General features: G+C 45.4%; 1 protein-coding gene across 9 annotated transcripts in view; it reads right to left on the minus strand.

The window, feature by feature from the left end:
• rims2a (regulating synaptic membrane exocytosis 2a) overlaps window positions 1-20,005 on the minus strand; it is a 226,129-nt gene extending 206,124 nt beyond the window's left edge. For 3 of the 9 annotated variants that reach the window (XM_071384238.1, XM_071384236.1, XM_071384235.1), the window contains exons 1-2: window positions 19,781-20,004; window positions 18,957-19,135 (exon numbers count right to left, since the gene is read on the minus strand). In XM_071384238.1, the coding sequence (XP_071240339.1) occupies window positions 18,957-19,120 (164 nt within the window). In that variant the 5' untranslated portion in view covers window positions 19,121-19,135; window positions 19,781-20,004. Of the gene's footprint in view, window positions 1-18,956; window positions 19,136-19,780 lie in introns of all 9 variants that reach the window. The other 6 variants (XM_071384239.1, XM_071384251.1, XM_071384237.1 and 3 more) reach the window with 3 other exon arrangements.
• Window positions 20,006-21,671: the final 1,666 nt, after the last annotated feature.

Genomic DNA, 21,671 nt, shown 5'->3' on the forward strand with positions numbered 1-21,671 from the left:
TCTGCACTAGGCAGCTAGCCCACCTGAGTTGAACTGTCAAAGTCCCACCACTCTGCACTGGGCAGCTAGCCCACCTGAGTTGAACTGTCAGAGTCCCACCACTCTGCACTAGGCAGCTAGCCCACCTGAGTTGAACTGTCAAAGTCCCACCACTCTGCACTGGGCAGCTAGCCCACCTGAGTTGAACTGTCAGAGTCCCACCACTCTGCACTAGGCAGCTAGCCCACCTGAGTTGAACTGTCAAAGTCCCACCACTCTGCACTGGGCAGCTAGCCCACCTGAGTTGAACTGTCAGAGTCCCACCACTCTGCACTAGGCAGCTAGCCCACCTGAGTTGAACTGTCAGAGTCCCACCACTCTGCACTGGGCAGCAAGCCCACCTGAGTTGAACTGTCAAAGTCCCACCACTCTGCACTGGGCAGCTAGCCCACCTGAGTTGAACTGTCAGAGTCCCACCACTCTGCACTGGGCAGCTAGCCCACCTGAGTTGAACTGTCAGAGTCCCACCACTCTGCACTGGGCAGCTAGCCCACCTGAGTTGAACTGTCAGAGTCCCACCACTCTGCACTGGGCAGCTAGCCCACCTGAGTTGAACTGTCAGAGTCCCACCACTCTGCACTGGGCAGCTAGCCCACCTGAGTTGAACTGTCAGAGTCCCACCACTCTGCACTGGGCAGCTAGCCCACCTGAGTTGAACTGTCAGAGTCCCACCACTCTGCACTGGGCAGCTAGCCCACCTGAGTTGAACTGTCAAAGTCCCACCACTCTGCACTGGGCAGCTAGCCCACCTGAGTTGAACTGTCAGAGTCCCACCACTCTGCACTAGGCAGCTAGCCCACCTGAGTTGAACTGTCAGAGTCCCACCACTCTGCACTGGGCAGCTAGCCCACCTGAGTTGAACTGTCAAAGTCCCACCACTCTGCACTGGGCAGCTAGCCCACCTGAGTTGAACTGTCAGAGTCCCACCACTCTGCACTGGGCAGCTAGCCCACCTGAGTTGAACTGTCAAAGTCCCACCACTCTGCACTGGGCAGCTAGCCCACCTGAGTTGAACTGTCAGAGTCCCACCACTCTGCACTGGGCAGCTAGCCCACCTGAGTTGAACTGTCAGAGTCCCACCACTCTGCACTGGGCAGCTAGCCCTGTTCTTTGTGATGGTAAAAGTACAGAGAAGCCACAGACCCCACTAACAAGGCTAATGTTGTTTCTAAAGGATGTGATTAGGGGTTGTATAAGCACATGTAAGGTTTTCCAACGCTAGCTAACAACCACACACACACACACCCGTGGCTGTTACATAATGTCTGTCTTTGGTCAGGCCTCCTCTGCACGCGTTGTGCAAAGTGTTGTGTTGTGTTAAGTGTTAAGTAGCAGCACACACACACATACACACACACACACAGCACAAGTGTGACATGAAGAGATGGTTTGTTTTTATTATTTGACTGTTCTCAGTTGTCATTCTGCTTCAGACCTCAACATCCATGGAAATAATGACCCAGTAATATCACAGTTCTATCACAGTTCTATCACAGCTCTATCACAGCTCTATCACAGCTCTATCACAGCTCTATCACAGCTCTATCACAGCTCTATCACAGTTCTATACCAGCTTTATCACAGTTCTATCACAGTTCTATCCCAGCTCTATCACAGTTCTATACCAGCTTTATCACAGCTCTATCACATTTCTATACCAGCTTTATCACAGTTCTATCACAGTTCTATCCCAGTTCTATCACAGTTCTATCACAGTTCTATCACAGTTCTATCCCAGCTCTATCACAGTTCTATCACAGTTCTATCACAGTTCTATCATACACCTTTTACTCTCTTCAGTCTGGTCAAACCATTACAAATAGGTCCCATGGTGTCAGTCCCTTCCAGTTCCATTGTATTGACATGTGATATGAAGCGTGTTAAGCCTGAGCCCAGTGGAAAGGGACATTTGTCTGTGTCATGTTAACATGGAGATCCTAGCCTGGCCTGATGGGTCATGTTAACATGGAGATCCTAGCCTGGCCTGATGGGGCATGTTAACATGGAGATCCTAGCCTGGCCTGATGGGTCATGTTAACATGGAGATCCTAGCCTGGCCTGATGGGCCATGTTAACATGGAGATCCCAGCCTGGCCTGATGGGCCATGTTAACATGGAGATCCTAGCCTGGCCTGATGGGGCATGTTAACATGGAGACCCTAGCCTGGCCTGATGGGCCATGTTAACATGGAGATCCTAGCCTGGCCTGATGGGGCATGTTAACATGGAGACCCTAGCCTGGCCTGATGGGTCATGTTAACATGGAGATCCTAGCCTGGCCTGATGGGCCATGTTAACATGGAGACCCTAGCCTGGCCTGATGGGTCATGTTAACATGGATATCCTAGCCTGGCCTGATGGGTCATGTTAACATGGAGACCCTAGCCTGGCCTGATGGGTCATGTTAACATGGATATCCTAGCCTGGCCTGATGGGCCATGTTAACATGGAGATCCTAGCCTGGCCTGATGGGGCATGTTAACATGGAGACCCTAGCCTGGCCTGATGGGTCATGTTAACATGGATATCCTAGCCTGGCCTGATGGGTCATGTTAATATGGAGACCCTAGCCTGGCCTGATGGGTCATGTTAACATGGAGACCCTAGCCTCTCCTGATGGGCCATGTTAACATGGAGATCCTAGCCTGGCCTGATGGGGCATGTTAACATGGAGACCCTAGCCTGGCCTGATGGGTCATGTTAACATGGAGACCCTAGCCTGGCCTGATGGGCCATGTTAACATGGAGACCCTAGCCTGGCCTGATGGGTCATGTTAACATGGAGACCCTAGCCTGGCCTGATGGGTCATGTTAACATGGAGACCCTAGCCTGGCCTGATGGGTCATGTTAACATGGAGACCCTAGCCTGGCCTGATGGGTCATGTTAACATGGAGACCCTAGCCTGGCCTGATGGGCCATGTTAACATGGAGACCCTAGCCTGGCCTGATGGGTCATGTTAACATGGAGACCCTAGCCTGGCCTGATGGGGCATGTTAACATGGAGACCCTAGCCTGGCCTGATGGGTCATGTTAACATGGATATCCTAGCCTGGCCTGATGGGTCATGTTAACATGGAGACCCTAGCCTGGCCTGATGGGCCATGTTAACATGGAGACCCTAGCCTGGCCTGATGGGTCATGTTAACATGGAGACCCTAGCCTGGCCTGATGGGTCATGTTAACATGGAGACCCTAGCCTGGCCTGATGGGTCATGTTAACATGGAGACCCTAGCCTGGCCTGATGGGTCATGTTAACATGGAGACCCTAGCCTGGCCTGATGGGTCATGTTAACATGGAGACCCTAGCCTGGCCTGATGTGTCATGTTAACATGGAGACCCTAGCCTGGCCTCATCATCACATCACATCACCATAAACCACCTGACGTCTCAATGTACTAATTTACTGTATTGGTCATTGTTTTCATTCATGGTGATGGAAAATCTACAGGTACGAACTTAGGTGACCAGCAAACAGTGGGAAGGAAACGTATGTTAGAATTACCTGGATTTCTGCATAAATTGGTCATAAAATATGATCTGATCTTCATCTAAGTTACAACAATAGACAAACAGTCTGCTTAAACTAATAACACACAAACAATTATAATTGTCTTTATTGAACACACCGTGTAAACATTCACAGTGCAAGTTGGAAAAAGTATGTGAACCCTTGGATTTAATAACAGGTTGACCCTCCTTTGGCAGCAATAACCTCAACCAAATGTTTTCTGTAGTTACGGATCAGACCTGCACAACGGTCAGGAGGAATTTTGGACCATTCCTCTTTACTAAACTGTTTCAGTTCCACAATATTCCTGGGATGTCTGGTGTGAACCTCTCTCTTGAGGTCATGCCACAGCATCTCAATTCGGGGTGAGGTCTGGACTGACTGGGCCACTCCAGGAGGCGTATTTTCTTCTGTTGAAGCCATTTGGTTGTTGATTTACTTCTGTGTTTAGGGTTGTTGTCCTGTTGCATCACCTAACTTCTGTTGAGCTTCAATTGGCGGACAGATAGCCTTACATTCTCCTGCAAAATGTATTGATAAACTTGGTAATTCATTTTTCCATCGATGATAGCAAGCTGTCCAGGCCCTGAGGCAGCAAAGCACCACCAAACCATGATGCTCCCTCCACCATAGTTTACATTGGGGATGAGGTTTTGATGTTGGTGTGCTGTGCCTTTTTTAGAACACATAGTGTTATGTGTTCCTTCCAAACAACTCAACTTTAGCTTCATTGGTCCACAGAATATTTTGCCAGTAGAGCTGTGGAACATCCATGTGCTCTTTTGCGAACTTCAGACGTGCAGCAATGTTTTTTTGGACAGCAGTGTCTTCTTCCATGGTGTCCTCCCATGAACACCATTCTTCTTTTGTCACGACTTCCGCCGAAGTCGGTCCCTCTCCTTGTTCGGGCGGTGTTCGGCGGTCGACGTCACCGACCTTCTAGCCATCACTGATCCATTTTTCATTTTCCATTGGTTTTGTCTTGTCTTCCTTCAAACCTGGTTCCAATCCCATCAATTTCATGTTGTGTATTTAACCCTCTGTTTCCCCTCATGTCCTTGTCGGAGATTGTTTGATTGTATGTTTGTGTATTATGTGTTGGTGCGCGACAGGTTTTCTACCCACTCATTTTGGTTTTGGAGTTTTGTGAAGCACTGATTAAACAACTCCGTTTATACCAAGTTCGATTGTCCTGCGCCTGACTTCCCTGCCACCAACACGCACCCATTACATCTTTAGTGTTTTACTTATTGTAGACTCATCAACAGAGATGTTAGCATCTTCCAGAGATTTCTGTAAGTCTAGCTGACACTCTAGGATTCTTCTTAACCTCATTGAGCATTCTGCGCTGTGCTCTTGCAGTCATCTTTGCAGGACGGCCACTCCTAGGGTGAGTAGCAACAGTGCTGAAATTTCTCAATGCATAGACAATTTGTCTTACCATGGATTTTCTATTACAGATACTTTTGTAACCCTTTCCAGCTTTATGCAAGGCAACCATTCTTAATCTTAGGTCTTCTGAGATATGTTTTGTTCGAGGCATGTTTCACATCAGGCAATGCCTCTTGTGAATAGCAAACTCAAATTTTGTGAATGTTTTTTATTGGGCAGGGTAGATCTAACCAAAATCTAGGGGTTCACATACTTTTTCCAACCTACACTGTGAATGTTTAAATGATGTATTCAATATAGACAAAGAAATACAATAATTTGTGTGTTATTAGTTTAAGCACACTGAGTTTATCTATTGTCTGTACTGAGTCCACATACTTTTTCTTGCCACTGTATGTACAATACAGTAATGCACATTTACATTAAGTGCTTAGTAAGGATGGTAAATTAATACTGCACAAAAAGTAGTTGTTTTCCATGTTATTTGATCAAGAAAGATATTTAAGTTGATGTTTTGTGTGTTTGCCAATAACTTTGCACCTTTTGATGTAAATGATTGAAGAAAGGGTTTTGATCTTTCTGGATTCCATTAGAATGACAATTGCACCTCCTGAGTGGCGCAGAAGTCTAAGGAACTGCATCGCAGTGCTTGAGGTGTCACTGCAGAGCCGGGTTCGATCCCAGGCTGTGTCACAGCCGGCCGTGACCGGGAGACTCATGAGGCGATGCACAATTGGCCCAGCGTCGTCCAGGTTTGGCAGCTCCTTGTAGTGGGCTGGGTGCTTGCAAGCTGACTTTGGTCGCCAGCTGGGCGGTGTTTCCTCCAATACATTGGTGTGGCTGGTTTCCGGGTTAATCAAGCAGTGAGGCTTGGCAGGGTCATGTTTCGGAGGAGGCATGGCTCTCGACCTTCGCCTCTCCCGAGTCTGTACGGGAGTTGCAGCAATGGGACAAGACTGTAACTACCAATTGGCTATAATGAAAAAAGGGGTAAAAGTTTTTTTTTTAAGAATGACAATCGCAGAGAAAGGGACAGGGCAACAACTCTTACAATTCCAACTATTGAATCCTGCAAGATACTGTTCTTATTTATACAACTACCAGAGATGTGGTAAAAAAATGTTTGCCCGTGCTACAGACATCTATATTGGTCCGCTAATACTAGAAAAATAAAGGCCCAGTGCTTAATATATATACAGTACCAGTCAAACGTTTGGACACACCTACTCATTCAAGGGTTTTTCTTTATTTTTATTATTTTCTACATTGTAGACATCACAACTATGAAATAACACATATGGAATCATGTAGTAACCAAAAAAGTGTTACACAAATCAAAATATATTTTATATTTGAGATTCTTCAAAGTAGCCACCCTTTGCCTTGATGACAGCTTTTCACACTCTTGGCATTCTCTCAACCAGCTTCATTTTTTAAAATGTATTTATTTATTCATTATTTTTCAAATTAAAAGAATTACCCCCTTTTTCTCCCCAATTTCGTGGTATCCAATTGTTAGTAGTTACTATCTTGTCTCATCGCTACAACTCCCGTATGGGCTCGGGAGAGACGAAGGTCGAGAGCCATGCGTCCTCCGAAACACAACCCAACCAAGCCGCACTGCTTCTTAACACAGCGCGCATCCAACCCGGAAGCCAGCCGCACCAATGTGTCGGAGGAAACACCGTACACCTCGCTAGTGCGCGATGAGACAAGGATATCCCTACCGGCCAAACCCTCCCTAACCCGGACGACGCTAGGCCAATTGTGCGTCGCCCCATGGACCTCCCGGTCGCGGCCGGCTGCGACAGAGTCTGGGCTCGAACCTAGAGTCTCTAGTGGCTTCAACCAGCTTCATGAGGTAGTCACCTGGAATGCATTTCAATTAACAGGTGTGCCTTGTTAAAAGTTAATTTGTGGAATTTATTTCCTTCTTAATGCCTTTGAGCCAATCAGTTGTGTTGTGACAAGGTAGGGGTGGTATACAGAAGACAGCCCTATTTGGTAAAAGACCAAGTCTTTGCTGGTGCTTTGCTGGGGGTGCTTTGCTGGTGACACTGTTGGTTATATATTTAGAATTCAAGGCACACTTAACCAGCATGGCTACCACAGCATTCTGCAGTGATTCGCCATCCTATCTGGTTTGCACTTAGTGGGACTATTGTTTGTTTTTCAACAGGATAATGTCCCAAAACACACCTCCAGGCTGTGTAAGGGCTATTTGACCAAGAAGGAGAAAAACAGCCAACAAGTGCTCAGCATATGTGGGAATTCCTTCAAGACTGTTGGAAAAGCATTCCAGGTGAAGCTGGTTGAGAGAATGCCAAGGGTGTGTCCAAACTTTTGACTGTTACTGTATATATTTTTTCAAGTGGGCAACAGCAACCTCAGCACCCCTACTTCCCACAGTTATGGACCCAAGCCTGGCCTGATGGTGACCATTACTCAAACAGCTGATTCACCCCCAACCCCTTCTCTCTTTCCCCCTCGCTCTCTGGTCTCCAACCACCTACTGAGACTCCACTAGTAGTTAATTTATCTTGGCCTGGCATGGTCCTGTCTTCTATCTGTCTGACAGTCTATTTGCAGTCACCAGAAACACATTTCCATTAGTCTGCTATAATATAGACATGTGTTTGTACAGTTTGTCTGGGACAGTTTTTCTGCCTGCCTGCCTGGCCTGCCACTGGATAGACGTGAATCTGTCCCTTCTATAGATAGTCCTGTGAACAGTATGAAGGTCCTCACTCTCTCTTTTTGTGCTATCAGCTACATGAACTGTTGCCATGTTCTACCATCAGACACCGCACTGCTTTTCAGCCTCTCAGAATAGGCCATACATGTGTCCACACACACACACACACACACATATGTACACACTCACACACACACACGTACACACGCACATACTCACACATATGTGCACACACACACACGCACACACACACACAAACCAACTAAAGACGTCCTTGTTGTGCAGAACAGATGCCTTTTCCCTAACCTTTTGGAGTTCAGAAATCATAAAACGAGGCCTGAGGGAGTTTCACCACAGAATTTTTTTTAACAGGATTCTCTGACTCTGGATATCTACAAAGACAGAACATTCTGGAATAATACAGGAATATCCCCACCACCTTCACACTACCTTTAAACACCCTAGTTAGGAGGACCGTGGTGTATGTTGGAACTTGGAATAGTTGATCAGAGGAGGATGTACTGAGTAGAAGCTACAGTTCATGGCTGAAAAGCCTCAAGCTCATGCTGCAGAAAAAGAACCCCCAACAAAGAAATAATTGTTTGCAAGGAACTAGAAGTCATCTATGACTGAAAACTACAAGCCCAGATTAATAGGATATAAGTTCATATCCATGCTTCTAGATGCTATTCCATCAAGCATATACTGTATTCTCTCAACAGCTGCTTGATTCCATTGGGTCAAAAAAGTGATGAACAGTACCTCCCTTTCTCTTTCACTCCCTCTTTCTTTCTCTTTCACTTTCTCCTTTTATCAATTTTTCTCTGTCTTGTCTCCCCCCCCCCCCCCTCTCTCTCTCTGGTCTCCCGCCTCTCTCTCTCTGGTTTCACCAGCCCCTCCTCAGTAGTGCTGACTGCCCGCTTTCCGGCCGCCCAGCCTGCCATTTCCCAGCATGCTCTCTGTCAGAGGCTTATGTAACAGTGTTACGCCAGGAGCTATGTGCTCTGGCTGGGCAGCACACTACATCCCTACTCTACAATACACTATACTGCTACTACAGTCCCTACTAGGAATACTCTCCGTTACTGTACACTGTATATACTGTGCTCGGCCTGGGCAGCACACTACATCCCTACACTACAATACACTATACTGCTACTACAGTCCCTACTAGGAATACTCTCCGTTACTGTACACTGTATATACTGTGCTCGGCCTGGGCAGCACACTACATCCCTACACTACAATACACTATACTGCTACTACAGTCCCTACCAGAAATACTCTCCGTTACTGTACACTGTATATACTGTGCTCGGCCTGGGCAGCACACTACATCCCTACACTACAATACACTATACTGCTACTACAGTCCCTACCAGAAATACTCTCCGTTACTGTACACTGTATATACTGTGCTCGGCCTGGGCAGCACACTACATCCCTACACTACAATACACTATACTGCTACTACAGTCCCTACCAGAAATTCTCTCCGTTACTGTACACTGTAAACACTGTGCTCGGCCTGGGCAGCACACTACATCCCTACACTACAATACACTATACTGCTACTACAGTCCCTACTAGGAATACTCTCTGTTACTGTACACTGTAAACACTGTGCTCTGCCTGGGCAGCACACTACATCCCTACACTACAATACACTATACTGCTACTACAGTCCCTACCAGAAATACTCTCCGTTACTGTACACTGTAAACACTGTGCTCGGCCTGGGCAGCACACTACATCCCTACACTACAATACACTATACTGCTACTACAGTCCCTACCAGAAATACTCTCCGTTACTGTACACTGTAAACACTGTGCTCGGCCTGGGCAGCACACTACATCCCTACACTACAATACACTATACTGCTACTACTGTCCCTACTAGGAATACTCTATGTTACTGTACACTGTAAACACTGTGCTCTACCTGGGCAGCACACTACATCCCTACACTACAATACACTATACTCTACTACTGTCCCTACTAGGAATACTCTCCGTTACTGTACACTGTATATACTGTGCTCGGCCTGGGCAGCACACTACATCCCTACACTACAATACACTATACTGCTACTACAGTCCCTACTAGGAATACTCTCCGTTACTGTACACTGTATATACTGTGCTCGGCCTGGGCAGCACACTACATCCCTACACTACAATACACTATACTGCTACTACAGTCCCTACCAGAAATACTCTCCGTTACTGTACACTGTATATACTGTGCTCGGCCTGGGCAGCACACTACATCCCTACACTACAATACACTATACTGCTACTACAGTCCCTACCAGAAATACTCTCCGTTACTGTACACTGTATATACTGTGCTCGGCCTGGGCAGCACACTACATCCCTACACTACAATACACTATACTGCTACTACAGTCCCTACCAGAAATTCTCTCCGTTACTGTACACTGTAAACACTGTGCTCGGCCTGGGCAGCACACTACATCCCTACACTACAATACACTATACTGCTACTACAGTCCCTACTAGGAATACTCTCTGTTACTGTACACTGTAAACACTGTGCTCTGCCTGGGCAGCACACTACATCCCTACACTACAATACACTATACTGCTACTACAGTCCCTACCAGAAATACTCTCCGTTACTGTACACTGTAAACACTGTGCTCGGCCTGGGCAGCACACTACATCCCTACACTACAATACACTATACTGCTACTACAGTCCCTACCAGAAATACTCTCCGTTACTGTACACTGTAAACACTGTGCTCGGCCTGGGCAGCACACTACATCCCTACACTACAATACACTATACTGCTACTACTGTCCCTACTAGGAATACTCTATGTTACTGTACACTGTAAACACTGTGCTCTACCTGGGCAGCACACTACATCCCTACACTACAATACACTATACTTTACTACTGTCCCTACTAGGAATACTCTCTGTTACTGTACACTGTAAACACTGTGCTCTGCCTGGGCAGCACACTACATCCCTACACTACAATACACTATACTCTACTACTGTCCCTACCAGAAATACTCTCCGTTACTGTACACTGTAAACACTGTGCTCTGCAAATGTGATTGAAGCGTCTCGGTGAGAAACGTACATTTCCATCACATGTTTTCGTACTTAATCAACAAGGGCAACTCAATTGACAACCAGGAGAGAGGGGAGAATAAGTTGAAACTTCATGGGATAGAATGGAACGGAAGTGAATATGTGCATATGGGCACCGGTGACTAACGCAGATCTATGTGTTTAATAAAGAACAAAGCTTTGGGAGACAATGGGCTCCTCCTGTCCCTGTCCCAGAGAAGCTAGCCGTGTGCTGTTTGAGATGACGAGAATTATTTCTCTGTGAATGGGCCTGATGTCCTGTTCCTGTCAAATCAGCAGCAGAACAGGCTCCAGATATTATCTCATACGTCAGTACTGAGCAGAGAGCTGCTCTCTCTCTCCCTCAGCCAGTTACTGACATTCAGCCAGCTAGCTCACAGAACGCAGGCCGTTTCACCTCTCATACAACAGAAACCACTACCAAACCACAACACAACCTCCCAACCATAGATCTCTACTGTACACAACCACTACATAACCAATACACACCCACCATTCAACCAATGGTTTCAGCTGATACCATCTCCCACATCAATGCTTCACTCCCTCAGCGTGCTACTGACACTAAGCAAGCTAGCAGGTAGCCTAGTAGTTAAAGGTGTTGGGCTGGTTTGAATCCCCGGTCCGACGGGGTGAAACATCTTTTGATGTGCCCTTGAGCAAGGCACTAAACCCTAATAACTCCTGTAAATCTCTCTGGATTAGAGCATCTGTTAAATTACTAAATGATATCATAACCGCCATCGATAAAATATAGTACTGTGCAGACGTCTTCATCGACCTGGCCAAGGCTTTCGCCTGGTTCACAAACTACTTCTCAGATAGAGTTCAGTGTGTCAAATCGGAGGGCCTGTTGTCCCGACCTCTGGCAGTCTCTATAGAGGTGCCACAGGGTTCAATTCTCGGGCCGACTCTTTTCTCTGTATATATCAATGATGTCGCTCTTGCTGCGGGTGATTCTTTGATCCACCTCTACGCAGACGACACCATTTTGTATAAATCTGGCCCTTCTTTGGACACTGTGTTAACAAACCTCCAAATGAGCTTCAATGCCATACAACACTCCTTCCGTGGCCTCCAACTGCTTTTAAATGCTAGTAAAACGAAATGCATGCTCTTTAACCGATTGTTGCCCGCACCCGGCCGCCTATCTAGCATCACTACTCTGGACGGTGCTGACTTAGAATATGTGGACAACTACAAATACCTAGGCGTCTGGCTAGACTGTAAACTCTCATTCCAGACTCACATTAAGCATCTCCAATCCAAAGTTAAATCTAGAATCAGCTTCCTATTTCGCAACAAAGCCTCCTTCACTCATGCTGCCAAACTTACCCTTGTAAAATGGACTATCCTACCGATTCTTGACTTTGGCGATGTCATTTACAAAATAGCCTCCAACACTCTACTCAGCAAATTGGATGCAGTCTATCATGGTGCCATCCGTTTTGTCACCAAAGCCCCATATACTACCCACCACTGCGACCTGTATGCTCTCGTTGGCTGGTCCTCGCTACATAGACCAAATACTTATTTTCCACCATAATTTGCAAATAAATTCATAAAAAATCCTACAATGTGATTTTCTGGATTTTTTTTTCTCATTTTGTCTGTCATAGTTGAAGTGTACCTATGATGAAAATTACAGGCCTCTCATCTTTTTAAGTGGGAGAACTTGCACAATTGGTGGCTGACTAAATACTTTTTTGCCCCACTGTATTCCCCCCTCTCTATTTCCGCCCCCTTTCTCTCTCTCTCCCTCCCCTGGGGGTGTGGTGGGGGATGTGAGACTGTGCTGATGGGATACTGCTCTTCGCATGGTAAAGAGAGAGAGTGCGTGTCTACATTGTCCAGTGGGATAATTTGGAGCAACGCACATGCCTCTTCACCTCACCACACAACCACACAACCATATAGGTCTCTGCTGTACACAACCACTACACAACTTCTACACAACCACTACACAATCACTACACAACCATAATGGTCTCTGCTGTACACAACCACTATGCAACCATAGGTTTCTGCTGTCCTAAATCCCTATACAACCATTACACAACCACTACAACCACAGGCTTCTGCTGTACAGCAAGGTTCCTGGAGCTGTGAGCTCATGCCCTCTGAGGACTTCATTACCCACAATGCAGCTAATGCTGCTCTCTGCCTCTATGAGATGAATGAACTGGGCTGGGGAAATCAATGACATTGCTAAGCTAAAATGGTGAATGAAAAGAAAGCCAATTCTTGGTCAAACCTCTTCCTAAGCCCTCCACCCCCCACCCCTCCCCCTCTTTACCTACCACACAAACACACGCGCACACACGTACACATGCACACACACACACACACACACACACACACACACACACTTTGTGAGGAAGCACAGGGTTTTGCCAGCATGCTTTTTCCTCACATTGAGTTGTAACTCTGACATTACTGACCCATAGAATTCTCAGGACCTGTGTGTTGATGAGACATATTCCTAGTAACATGAGGAGTATGTAGAGAATCAAGAGCAAGAGAGGTAAAAGGTTGAGTCATGCAGGATGTCTAGGCTAGTCTTAGAAGACTATCATTATGGTCAACATACTGGCATTCATTAATCATTAACAACTCTGGACAGACAGGGTACATGGACCCTGCCATGCAAGTCCCTCTGGAGTAAAATACAGTACATATAGAGGGGGTGGGGACCGGGGCATCCTCTATTGCCCTGCTCTTTAGACAAGATAGAGCAGGGGGTGTAGAACCCGGACAGGGCCACGGTGGTAGACGTCTTAGACCCAGAATAGCACTATCTCGGTGGGAGTCCCTCACACGAGGCAGCTGCTGTAATTAGGGCTGTCAGTGGAGGCCCCTGGTGAGCACTGGGACACGGATAATGAGTCAGCCTACAAGACGAGGACCGGAGGAGGGGGGAGTGGCTGCAGAGACAGGGTCTCCTCCGCCGTGGGGCACCATGGGGCACCAGGTCACTCTCTGGAAGAAGTGGACCTCCAGGTCTCGTCTGGGCCTTGTGGGTTAACCCAACTAGGACTGCTGATCCTGGGCTGCGGATCTGTGGATCCTCCCTGTGGCCCTGGGTCTCTGCATCCCAGGGTGTTTGGGTGAGGAGGGGTCCCGGATCTGTCATTACTGTAACAGTCAGAGGTTCAGTGAAGCATGGGGAGCTGACCGGCTGCTGCAGCAGGCATACAGCTACCTGGCTACAGTCTGTTTGAAGTGCCAGTGGACCTGGAGTGATGGATGCTTGGTTAATTGGAGTAGTATGCACTGCTTTTAATCATTCCATATTGCATCACATCACCTAGTATTGGTGCTGTTCGTTAACTAAACTCACAGTACATGTATGGATGTTTCTCTGAACAAATCAGAGCTCTAGAACACCTTATGGCTGCTATAGAGACTACATCTGATTGGAAACAAAAAGTGGAATAAGTTGAGCTACTGTATATTGTAAGGATAGGAGGCTAGTATGGGGAAACAACCAATCCATATCAGAGGGACATAAAATTGACTAAGCACTAGAACCCTCAAACTCAAATCTGGACTTCAAAGCCAGTTCCACTCCAAAAATAATTTAGAACTGAGACAACAGGTGGGTGCAATTAATGATCAGGTAGAACAGAAAACCAGCAGGCTCTGGACCTCGTGGGGTCAGAGGTGAATACCCCGTCACTTTAACTTGAACATTTGATTGGCTATTTAGTGTAACTGGTACATTATCTAATAATATCAAATTATGTAAGTGGCTGATTCTCTAAATTAATTTGAACACTGTTGGGATTTATAGCAGTTGTGATATGTAGTAATATATAGACAGATGAGGAACAACACACACATGCTAGTATGTAGAATTGGGAAAGACTGAATAATGACATGGGAGTCCGCAGTAGCAGCAGCAGTACTCTCCCTGCATTCCTCTGAATTGTCTGCCATTGTCTTGGTACCAGGGACAGGGACTTGGCAAACCCTACACATCTGGAGGCTTCTCTCTCTTTCTCTTTCTCCCTGTCTCTCCCTGTCAATTCAATTCAAGGGGCTTTATTGGCATGGGAAACATGTGTTAACATTGCCAAAGCAAGTGAGGTAGATAATATACAAAAGTGAAATAAACAATAAAAATTAACAGTAAACATTACACATACAGAAGTTTCAAAACAATAAAGACATTACAAATGTCATATTATATATATACAGTGTTGTAACAATGTACAAATGGTTAAAGCACACAAGTTAAAATAAATAAACATAGATATGGGTTGTATTTACAATGGTGTTTGTTCTTCACTGGTTGCCCTTTTCTTGTGGCAACAGGTCACAAATCTTGCTGCTGTGATGGCACACTGTGGAATTTCACCCAGTAGATATGGGAGTTTATCAAAATTGGATTTGTTTTCGAATTCTTTGTGGATCTGTGTAATCTGAGGGAAATATGTCTCTCTAATATGGTCATACATTGGCCCTGTCTCTCTCTCTATGTCTATCTCTCTCTCTTTCTCTTTCTCCCTGTCTCTCCCTGTCTCTCTCTCTCTCTGTCTATCTCTCTCTTTCTCTTTCTCCCTGTCTCTCTGTCTATCTCTCTCTTTCTCTTTCTCCCTGTCTCTCCCTGTCTCTCTCTCTCTCTGTCTATCTCTCTCTTTCTCTTTCTCCCTGTCTCTCCCTGTCTCTCTCTCTCTCTGTCTATCTCTCTCTCTTTCTCTTTCTCCCTGTCTCTCCCTGTCTCTCTCTCTCTGTCTATCTATCTCTTTCTCTTTCTCCCTGTCTCTCCCTGTCTCTCTCTCTCTATCTCTCTCTCTTTCTCTTTCTCTCTGTCTCTCCCTGTCTCTCTCTCTCTCTCTCTGTCTATATCTCTCTCTTTCTCTTTCTCCCTGTCTCTCCATGTCTCTCTCTCTCTCTGTCTCTCTCTCTCTCTCTTTCTCTTTCTCCCTGTCTCTCCCTGTCTCTCTCCCTCTCTGTGTCTCTCTCTGTCGCTCTCTCTCTCTGTGTCTCTCTCTCTCTGTGTCTCTCTTTGTCGCTCTCTCTCTGTGTCTCTCTCTCTCTTTCTCTCTCTGTCTCTCTCTGTCTCTCCCTGTCTCTCTAACTCTCTCATTCTCTCCCTGTCTCTCCCTGTCTCTCTTTGTCTCTCTCTTTCTCTCCCTGTCTCTCTCTTACTCTCTCTCTCTCCCGCTCTCTCTCTCTGTCTCTTTCTGTATCTCAGGATTCCTTCTATTACATTACAGGTTGACTATCAAATGGCACCCTATTCCTTATATAGTGCACTAGTTTTGGCCAGAGACTTATTCTATTCCCTATTCCCTATATAGTGCACTACTTGTGTCCATAGCAAAGCTTAGGTTCCTGTCTCATGTTAGGTGATACAGGATAAAAACACACCATGTCAAATAGCCCCTAAAACCTACATTGTTTTTAACATGTGACATGTTTTTCAAACTGAGCTGCTGTAGTCTGATACAGTGTGTTCACTCTGCTGACATCACTTGTTGATAAACAGCCAAGACTATAATACTAACATGAGTAACTGCTGTGAGGGGGACATACCCTGTGTGCATCCCAGTTGGCACCCTTCCCTATATAGTGCACTACTTTAGATCAGAGCCCTGTGGACTATGAAGGGAATAATAGGGTGATATTTGGGACACAACCCTCCTTTGTTCACCTCTGCTAATGAGAGAAGACTGGGCAACTGAGGCATTTAGAGGGAAAGAGGGGGAGGAAGGAGAGGGAGAGGTGGAGAGAAGGGAGGGAGGAAGGGGGGAGGCCACACAGGGAACATGACAGGGTGATCATACATCTGCATTTAGTCCCTAGCGACTGGAACGAGCTGCAAAAAACACTCAAACTGGACCGTTTTATCTCCATCTCTTCATTCAAAGACTCGATCATGGACACTCTTACTGACAGTTGTGGCTGCTTCGCGTGATGTATTGTTGTCTCTACCTTTCTTTCCCCTTTGTGCACGATAATGTTAGTACCATGTTGTGCTGCAGCCATGTTGTGTTGCTACCATGTTGTTGTCATGTGGTGTTGTCATGTGTTGCTGCCATGCTATGTTGTTGTCTTATGTCTCTCTTTATGTAGTGGTGTGTTGTCTCTCTTGTTGTGATGTGTGTTTTGTATTATATATTATTTTTAATTTTTAATCCCAGCTCCCATCGCAGCAAGAAGCCTTTTGCTTTTTGGTAGGTCGTCATTGTAAATAAGAATATGTTCTTAACTGACTTGCCTAGTTAAATAAAGGTTAATAAAAAATATAAAAAACCACCCCAGTCTCTGTGTGTCTGAAAATAAGGAACTTTAGAAACAGTGACTGAGTGACCATGTCGCCTGTAAGGTAGACTAGCATCCCTGCTGCACACACTCGTTAGTCTTGCTACGCTAGGCTCTGACATCACTGGCAGCCTGCATGGCTGTGAGTGACTAAAGCTGACAATCGCTTTACCTCCGAGAGAGAGAGAGAGAGAGACGGCAGAGAGAGGGCGAGAGAGCGTGAGAGAGAGAAGACAAGAGAAGAGAAAGAAAGGCAAAGAGAGACAGAGAGAGAGAGCGTGAGAGAGAGAGCGAGAGAGAGAGAGAGAGAGAGAGAGAGAGAGAGAGAGAGAAGAATACAAAAAGCCCTTAGCGATGGGAAAAACAGCCAGGGATGATTCACACGCAGGCAGCACCTCAAACTGAGGTGGCCTGCCTTTCGTTATCTTGGTGTCTGTGAGTCATATTTACCACAGTATTGCTCCACTAGGCGACTTCCTCCCCAGTCCCCATCAGAACAAACCCAACTGTTAATATTTACCCGATGACGGAAATCATCAGCTTTGAATGCCCCTGAAAAGCCTGACACATGACGTCACAGTCTCTGAAGGTACTTCAGACAAGGTGTGCATCACAAATGGTACTCTATTCTCTATAGAGTGCACTACTTTTGAGCAGGGCCCATAGGGTACAGTAATGCATTATAAAGGAAATAGTGTGCCATTTGGGACGAAGAAAAGGACGGACATCTGGAATCCAAAAGGCTCTTTGGAAAAACCTGCATGTTGACCCTTGAACCACTGTGTAGATCCACGAGGGAACTCCTCAGAACCAACCTGTGATACAATATCTCCTCATATCTATTCAAATTCCAAAGACTTAAGGAGAGGAAAGTAGATGAAAAAAATACAGCAGTCTTAATATAATCCTAAAACCACAGTAAAATACAGGACGTGTGAGACTTTTCCACAAAAAAATGAAGTAAGTTACAGTTTATGGAAACACAACTGGTTGTTTCATGAGGATAATACAATATCTGCAGGAAGTGACAAGATAGAGATAACTGTGTTCAATATTTAGTATTACACTAAAAGCGTTGTCAAAAGCATGTCAATAATTTGGCACACAAAGCTTAGCCTATGAATAGCAATGAATGATCCATCTACACGCGCGAGCGTCAACGGCATAGGACTGTGCTGCTGCTCTATGCCTAAAAGTGGACAGCGCCGTGGTGCTGAAATGCTCAGCGACATCTGATTCTGCACACACAGGAGAGGGAATGTTTCCGTTTGCATAGCACTGATTCTGTATAGTCTGACAGATAGGCTAACGTTGAAAATCATTATACAGGATATATCTCATTATTTATTCAAACGCCATTGTTTAATCGTTGTTGTGTAATATGTACGTGATTGAAAAGGAAGTAGTATGATTTGACGCGAAGATGGCGCCCGTTGCTAACCCAACCCAAAGCCAACAGAGTGAGAAGGCCGCTTAATAGCCTAGGATTCAAATGCATTGCTAACTGTTGAAAGACATAGGCTACGGAAGCATATTCAGTCGACTCAAAGATCCTTCTCCCTGCTCATATTATCCGAACATTCATTTGGAGAACAGACTAAATGCATAGCCAACATGCTGCCTTATTGTAAAAGCTATTTCTAGAGGCAATGATGTTCATAAATATATCTTCTCTCCACTCAGAACGATTAGCCCATTAGAACAGGCAACATGTGCAGGACGTAGGCTACGTAACCCTGAAATGTGATCAGCTCCAGCTCGCACAACCAGTTACAACAGGGTTACCCCAACCCAGCACTCACTGCACGAGCACAGCTGACGTGACAGTTAGCGCGCGATGTCCCCACAATGACTCTCTCTCTTTCTCCACTCGCTCTCTCTCACACGTTTGAATGATAGTGAATCATAATGGCTTACTTTAGCATTGACTGTTCCTTCTCATCTTCCTTTTTCTGTCGGTCCAAGACGCCCAGGATGATCTTCCTCTCATCCTCAGTGAGGTGGCTGAGGTCCGGCAGGTCGGATAGGGCTCCAGCCGGCGGGGGAGCGCCTGGGCCCTGGGGCCCGAGTGGAGCTGACATCGCTACACACAATTGCTAAAAAAAAATAAAAAAAATTATAACATATATTTTAAAAAAGACCAACATTGAGTGATAGAATGGATAGACTTAATTTTAATAGAAAATTGCCTAATTTCAAAATCATATGGCTTCTCTCTAATATTAGGCTGAAATATTCCATTGGCGTGGTTCTTGTATTCATAATCATAACCACTAGCATAGGCTACCCTAATGCAAGACATATCGGTTGGATTGTTCACACATATTCTCACGCATGCCGGTATATTTGGGCTTTAAGAATAAGACACAATATGTCAAAATGTTCCTTTTTACAAGGAATGCAGACATGCTTTCTATATAGCCTCAATTTCCACCCAATACACGAACCTTATCTGAATGGGATTCAGCGGTTCTGGTATAGCAGGCTGCTACAGCTCATAATAAATACAGAGAAATTAATCGGTGAGGAACACAAGACACCTATCCAACAGAATTATCGCCTAATTCTCACACAAACTCCCCAATTCCAGTAGCCTACGAGACATACACTGGAGATGCTGGACAGAGGCCCTTTGGTTTTATAACCAAAATGTACGGTCTTCTGGAAACAAGCATTCCAAACACAATTATCCTATTCCATTCACGGTTGGATTGTAGAGAAATATAGAATAGAGCTCTTGCCTTTTATTTTGCAATCATGTTCCAGCCTGTCTAACCCATCGCGGTCATCCTTTACAATGGGTTTGCTCGCATTTTTAAATAAAGACGTCGCCTCTTTCCTTGTTTGTTTTTCTTTCGAGTCCTTGCCCCACACTCTTCTTTCTCGCTTTTCTCCAGGTTTATAATTCTTGGAGATTTCTTAAATGCACAAAAATGGATGCAATGAAAAAATCCTGATAGGAAGAGTAGGCGGAGCGATGGAGACGCGTAGAACAAAGCTGAGCGCGAGTGGCTTCATGAAAAAGGAAGGGGAGAGGGGCGATTGTCGACGTATTTTCGTTGACATCAGGCATTTGCAAAACACGGACTGGAAATAATTTGCAGCTGGACCAGATTATAAAAAACATGTGCCTGTTAAGATTTTCGGAAGAAAAGTGATGTGAAATGTACAGCGAAAGTTCAAATCTTCATCAGCACACAATAAAACTGGCACACTAGAAATGTGCATTTCAACACCATGTCGCTGTCCAGTTTGCTGTGTGGTGCAGCAGCATATTGTTGAGCAGCACAAATTCTCTTTTGATTAGGATTGCCTCTCCAACTGGGGGTATGAATAAAGTTGTGTTATACAGCATTCCTATTCCTAATTTGGTAACACTTTAGACTACTTTTAACCATCCAGGTACAATAATAACAAATAAATAAAAAATTTCCTAGAAAAAAGCTAGCACCAACACAGTCCATGTCTATCATTGATTTATCAGTTGCTTCTTGTGACACTGCTTCTTAACTTTTTAGTCCCATCATGTCAAACACCTCTCTTATCCGCTCTCACCCCATCCCAAGGCCCAGTCCACTCATCCCAAGGTCCAGACCTAACCCCTCACCCGAAGGCTCAGTCCTAATCCCTCATTAAGGCCCAGCCCTAAACCCTCATCTCAAGGCCCAGCCCTAACCCTTCAACTGAAGCCCCAGTCCTAACCCCTCAACTGAAGCCCCAGTCCTAACCCCTCAACCGAAGGCCCAGCCCTAACCCCTCATCTCAAGGCCCAATCATAACCCCTCATCCGAAGGCCCAGTCCTAACATCCCCCCTTCCCAAACCGTGCTCATGATCCAGGTTTGATAGGATTATGAAATAAGGCATAAGCATCATAGCTAAATCCTGCCGTGATAAAGTGGATAGAACACTATACCTCATAAAGACTAAGTTCATTAGCATCAATACACCGAGCCCAACACAAGCTCATCCACTTTGAGTCAGAATGCCAAGAAATCATTAAACACCAAAACACTGATAAAAGTGTGCTGAACTTGTTACCATAGCTACTGACTTAGTCTTCTTTGTATCTCGGGTCGTACATAAGGCTGCAACAATGTTCTGCCATCAGTCTCTGTCTTTGGCCACAGCTTGTGCTATCCCATTAGACCCATCACTTCAAGCTCAGTCACTACTCTCCGTCGCTAGGTAGTTTTTGGCCTGCCTCGCGTGCTCTTTCCAGTTGTTGTCCACCTGAAGGCAACTTTGGGGATCCTTTCTGGTGGTATACTTAACACTTGTCACAGCCAACGAAATCTGCATCTATAGTAACCCCTAAACAAGATCATGCACCTTCAGTCACAATGCTAAAAAATCATTGGTAAAAAAAATAAACCCCAAAACATTGGTAGAAGTCAGTCTAATTTTGTATTTGACGGCCTTGCAACATACAGTTGAAGTCGGAAGTTTACATACACCTTAGCCAAACTCATTTAAACTCAGTTTTTCACAATTCCTGACATTTAATCCTAGTAAAAATGTCCTGTCTTAGGTCAGTTAGGATCCCCACTTTATTTTAAGAATGTGAAATGTCAGAATAATAGTAGAGAGAAGGATTTATTTCAGCTTTTATTTCTTTCATCACATTCCCAGT

Source organism: Salvelinus alpinus, chromosome 35, assembly GCF_045679555.1.
Source record: "Salvelinus alpinus chromosome 35, SLU_Salpinus.1, whole genome shotgun sequence".
NCBI classification, from domain to species: domain Eukaryota; kingdom Metazoa; phylum Chordata; class Actinopteri; order Salmoniformes; family Salmonidae; genus Salvelinus; species Salvelinus alpinus.